Source organism: Mus caroli, chromosome 6, assembly GCF_900094665.2.
Source record: "Mus caroli chromosome 6, CAROLI_EIJ_v1.1, whole genome shotgun sequence".
In the NCBI taxonomy this organism is placed as follows: Eukaryota; Metazoa; Chordata; class Mammalia; order Rodentia; family Muridae; genus Mus; species Mus caroli.
The window spans coordinates 87,262,150-87,267,972 of NC_034575.1; the positions used below are offsets into that span (position 1 = coordinate 87,262,150).

The 5,823-nt window shown below is 54.8% G+C and overlaps 1 protein-coding gene across 1 annotated transcript in view; it reads left to right on the forward strand.

Moving 5' to 3' along the window:
* Fbln2 (fibulin 2) overlaps positions 1-5,823 on the forward strand; it is a 59,635-nt gene that overhangs the window by 20,043 nt on the left and 33,769 nt on the right. The window contains exon 2 of the mRNA XM_029478234.1: positions 304-1,595. Coding sequence (XP_029334094.1) covers positions 317-1,595 — 1,279 coding nt within the window. The 5' untranslated portion in view covers positions 304-316. The remainder of the gene's footprint in view (positions 1-303; positions 1,596-5,823) is intronic.

Below are 5,823 nucleotides of genomic sequence, written 5' to 3' on the forward strand. Positions count from 1 at the left end.
TAGCTTTACCTGTGTGTGAGACTGTGGGCTAGATGGTTCAGAAGGCTCAAGTCACCCTGAGCACACAGATTCCATTCCAGAAGCCACATTGCTTCATCTCCTGAGTGCACACACTCCTGTTCCTGTATCTTCCCCGTATGTGTCTGTCTCTGTGTGAGAGCAGGGCTGAGGGATATATGAGTGTGGGTTAGGAAGGCATGCCTGGAGGTGGAGATGGTGTGTGCTATGTGTAGACATGTTGGGGCATACACCTCANCTCTCTCTGTGTCCTTAGTGTGACAGGCTTCCTCTCTGTTCTCCTAGAGACTCCTGAGACATGATGCTGCTCCAGGAATCTGCAGGAGTGTGGCTGGCCTTGGCTCTGGTCACAGCTCTGACTCCGAGCCCAAGCATGGCCGTCCCATGGCAGGATTGCACAGGTGCCGAGTGTCCCCTGCTGGAGAACTGCATCGAGGAGGCGTTGGAGCCAGGAGCCTGCTGTGCTACCTGTGTGCAGCAGGGCTGTGCCTGCGAAGGCTACCAGTACTACGACTGCGTACAAGGAGGGTTTGTGGATGGCCGTGTACCAGCCGGCCAGTCCTACTTTGTGGACTTTGGCAGCACCGAGTGCTCCTGCCCACCCGGTGGTGGCAAGATCAGCTGCCAGTTCATGCTGTGCCCTGAGCTACCACCCAACTGCATTGAAGCTGTAGTAGTAGCCGACAGCTGCCCGCAGTGTGGCCAGGTGGGCTGTGTCCATAGTGGCCGTAAGTATGCTGCTGGCCATACCGTCCACCTCTCATCCTGCCGGGCTTGCCACTGTCCTGACGCTGGTGGTGAGCTCATTTGCTACCAGCTTCCTGGTTGCCATGGGAACTTCTCNGATGCTGAGGAGGGTGACTCTGAGAGGCAGTATGAAGACCCCTACAGCTATGACCAGGAGGTGGCTGAGGCAGAAGCTACTACAGCCATTGTTAACGAGGTCCAGGCAGGTGCAGAGGGCCCCCCAGCTGCTCTGGGAGGAGGGAATCTGCCACCGTCCTCCATCAGAGTAACCCCCTGGCCAGTTGCCCTCCCCAGACCCACAGCAGCTGCTGCCCTGGGTCCTCCAGCACCTGTGCAGGCCAAAGCCAGGAGAGTGACATTGGACACTGAACAGGATGAGGAGGAAGAAGAAGAGGACACACTAGTCACTGAGCCACCAGCAGCAGGCAGTCCTGGAAGGCTGGACAGCCTGCCTACAACATCCCCAGCCAGACCTGGTCTCCCTGTCCAGGAGAAGGAGGCTGAAGCTAAGGCAGGGCCTGAGGAAAACCTTATCCCTGATGCCCAGGTCACTCCTCGAAGTGTCATGCAGGAGGGTGCTGCACNTCTGCCAAGGTCAGGCCTGGCTGCTCTCAGTCCATCTCTGGCCACTGACAGCTCTTCAGAGGACCCAGTAAAGCCCAGCAGTCACCCCACTCTATCTACACTGCCACCTGACCGAGCCCAGGTCTCACCCTCTCCAGAGACGCCTGAAGAAATACCCCAGCATCCACCATTGCTACCTCGATTCCGGGCAGAAGAAGACACAGACCCCAACTCAGTACATTCTATCCCCAGAGGTGATCTTGATGGTAAGATCCATTTCCTGTGTTCCTGAAGGGCCACCGAACCTGGAAGGAATAGTCGCTGACTATCCTAGCTAGCTCCTNGTAGCTACCGTCTCTCAGGCCTGAGACAAAGTGATATGAGTTGATAGAGTTTCCCATGGCTGCTCTCTTGCCAGCCTCAAACAGCGTGGCATGGGCCAGGGGAGGTCTCGGCAGCTGCCCCCTCAGAGATCTGAGACAGGGACACAGAGAGGTCCATGTTCTAGGAGGTACAGGGCCTCTGGTGGGCTCTGGCTGAAGGCACAAAAGGTTTTCCTCATCAGAATAGAGCCCAATCCTGCCTACTGGAGTCCAAGGGTGTCTTAGTAGTAATCACAGGGCTCTGCAGATCGCCATGGCCAACTGCCTCTGAATGCCTTCCTACAGAAGCCCAGCTGTGGGCTGGTGGCAGAGGGGGCATGTTCTGCTGTGGCTCTAGCTCTGCTGCTCCTACTAGCCTGAGTCTAGTTAACTTAATCTCGATGTTAACTAGTCCTCTCTTCTCGATGCTACTACAGTGGCTCACACCTTATACAAAGTAGAAGCTAAGGTCCCTATGGTGACTACATGTCCTTCTCATCCACCCAGTGGCTCCTCACTTCCTCTTCTAGCTCCTCATGCTCCCACAGTCAGCCCAGGCCACTAGGTTCTTGACCAGGCAGCCTCTGCCCCAGGGCTTTTGCACTTGCCACAGCTTTTGCCTGAGATGCTCTTGGAGGTGTCTGGATGACTTGTTTGTTCTGTGCCGGGTCACCTCTGTGACCCTCCTTTCTTCCTGCAGCTTTGATCTCTCTCAGTCACAGCTTACATTACAGACAGGATGACTTCAGTCCTTGTTTATTGCTTTTCTGGAATTTAGAATCACACAAGCCAAATTTTGTGCTGAGCCCAAGGGTTCCAGCACCACGCGCACACAGTTGGTGCTTTATAAATGTTGNATGCTGGATGGAACTGGTGGGAGAACCTGTCTACCCCCTCTCTCCCTCATTCTTCTTCGCACCACTTGGTGCCTATGATCCTCATATCACTAGTACCTCTGCTTCCAGCCTACTTTCCTTCCTGGGACTCCCTGCCTGAAGCCTGCTGGAGAGGCATGGCTATAGAGGAGGCCTGGGACTGCCTGGAACCAGGCCCCAGATGTTCTCCACCCAGCCCTGAGCCTGGAAGTGCAGGGAACAGGGATGGTCTAATGGAGTGCATGCGTGTATGTGTGTGTGTGTGTGTGTGTGTATGTGTGCGCTCACGCGCGCGCGCGTGTGTGCACGTGCGTGCGTGCTCAGTGCCTGCAGCCTCTGGGTTTCCAGAATAGAAACAGCCCTGGCTTCTCAAACTGCTTGTGTCCATTGGCTCTGTAGGACCTGGGACCAGTTTTGCTCACTTGAGGGATCTTTGTGCCTGGCTTTCTCAGATGTGTTTGAGCTATGGTGTTGATGAAGGCTGGTGGAAGCTAGGTCTGGAGTACCTTCATCAACTGCAGGGCCATCCTAGCAGGGACCCAGCTCATGCAAAGGCCGGGAAGACTCTAGTGAGCAGGGCCAGGCTGGCATTGCAGCGTCAGCTGGAGAGGGTTCTCAGCCACTGTCCTCTTGCTTAGCCTTTGGTTGAGCTCACCATGGCTACCACTTCATATGTTGACTCCATGACCACGGACAAACGGCTTGGCCCTTTATACCTCAGTTCCTCCATCTGCAGACAGTGTAGACACCCTGCTTTGAGTCTGTTTTGAAGCTGCAGGGAGCTCATTTGTGGCNGTGGTTGGCATGAGCAGAGCGATCACCNAGGATTACGAGATATGGTACTGATTTTATTTCCATCTGTTCTTCAGCCACAGCTCTCGCCTTAATCAGGCATTTGTGGGGCCCTGACTATACCAGGGGCTGAGCTANAGAGCAAGGCAGCCTCAGCCATTCCCTTAGGGGCCTAGCAGAAAGGAGTGCATTAAACAGATAAAGGTGCAGCCGGCGGGGCGTGCAGCTGGTGAGGATGGGTGACAGCAGGCCTTATGTGGGTGGGGCTCTTGATGGCCTGCCAAGCGTTTGAGGAAAGTGGAGTCTGGAACATAGGGTCTTCAGGCTGGTTTTGGACGGGAGTCTGGGGGCCATGGATGGGGGAGGGGCTAGAGAGACAGTTTTGCCTTACATGACCCTCTGGGCTTACTGAGAGGCAGGCCGGAAATGACCCCAGCCCAGTTGCCATGGCAGCCTTGAGGCCTGGAGAAGGTGGTTTCCATCCATCGTCCTGGCCTNACTGGGGCGGGGATCCTGCCTGGGAGTCAGAATTGTACCAGGGATCCCCACTGCCTCAGCTGGGCTGTCCCTGCCTCTGAGCATGTCCAGATGTGGCCTAAATGGAAGCCACATGCTTGCCTCTTCGAGCCTTGGAGAAGGGCTCTGACGTCTGTTTCTGCTGTCACTCAGAGACTTTGGGAGGGTGCTATCTCTGATGTGCTGGTATAGCAGAGGGAGCCACTGAAACAGCAGGCGGTGGCCCTGACCTTGAAGAGTCTCTCAGAAAGTCAGGCAGGAAAGAGTCCCTTCCTNGGGAGTCCCAGTCTGCAGGGCAGGTGTCTGCACACTGGTGCTCAAGTTTAGGTGCCAGGTTCTCTCTGTCACGGGCACCATCTTTTGGGCACTCAGTGACTATTAAGCTGTTTCATCCCCACCTAAGCCCAGAGGGTTCCAGAGAGCTCTGCCTTCTGGCTCGTGGGCACAGTGACAGGAAATGGCAGAATCGGCGTCATCTTGAAGTCTGCATTGCTCTGTCCTGTGACCCAGCTTCTGAGATGCTGAATAAAAATTGCGGAGTGAAACCCACATCTCCACCCTAGGGGAGCTCTGGGTGACCCAGTTGCTGACCCAGGCTCAGTAGTCACAGGTGTGAAGGTCTCATTGAGGGGAGGTTGGGGATGAGGTGGCAGTGCCCTGTGACCATCTGGGGCGGGGGTGGGGGGCTCTGACTCTTCCTGTGGATAGGGAGTCTGTCTTCTGGAGGACAGAGTAACTGTGTTAGTGTTGTGGCCACTGCGGGGGAAGGTGGTTCCAGGCATGGGGAGCATCTCTATAAAGTCTCTGCGGCCAGTTGAAATGAATTTTGGTTAAGAGAAACTGCTGTGACTGATATGAGGAAGAATTTTTGAGGAAGGGGAACTTGGGGCTCTGCTAATCTCTGTCCTCCCTACTGCCAGCTCACAGGACCTAGGCATTGGAAGTGCCAGGGCTGCTGGTGGTGGTGGTGGTAGTATGTGTGTGTGTGTGTGTGTGTGTGTGTGTGTGTGCTGGAAGAAGCCTGGGTGTTCTCCAGCTTCTCCAGCCTCTCCTGTTCTCAGCAAGGCCTGGCCTGGAGTTCACCAGCTGCAGTGAGTGTGCAGAGCTTCCTNTCCAGGCTTTGGAGACACAGAGGACCTCATGGTCTGTGCTTCCACCAGCTTTGGATACAAGACATTTGAGAAAAGAATTTGAACTGTGTAGACCATATGGTTTAGTCCTTATACCCTAAACAACAATGTGACAGCTGTTCACACTGCATAGTTACACGTGACTGTAGTCTAGAGATGATTTAGAGCATACAATGACTGTGTAGAGGCCAGGCAGGCTCGTGTATGGGACTGGAGCACCTGCTATTTGAGGCCTCTGCTGGGGCTTCCTGGGTCCACTGCCCTTAGGATCCCGAGGGATGACTGGGCAGTATGATCCTGGTGCCCTCCTCTGGTTTGCTGATCTGCCATCCTTGCCCTCATTGGTCTACTTGTCAGCTTCTCTACAAAACATCCTTGTGGTCATCATGGTCTGCAGATACTGGACATGTGATGAGATTCAGGATGTCAGCAGATCCACTTTTGCTTGGCACTGTTGATTGATAGGCAGGTATGGCCACATACCATAGGCTAGCCTGTGGGCAGGCAAGGAGAGTCCTTCCCACTGGTCAGACTGGTTGCTGCTGACCCTCCATCTCNGCTCTGGTGTTGCCACCAGTGGTTGGCAGTTGTACTCGGGCCTGTGACTCTGAGACCCTGCTTGAATCGTGAAGAGACAGCTCTGGAAGACACCATGAGGATATCCCATCCATAGAGTGGGAAACTGTCAGGGAGCTTTCCTAGAGGTCATAGCAGAAATGGTGGCAGGTAGACCCTACCTCCCTGTGGGAAGAGTGGGCTCTAGATCCCATGGAGGACTCACAGGTAGCTCATCTGGATTTCCTAGGCTCTATCCTCCCC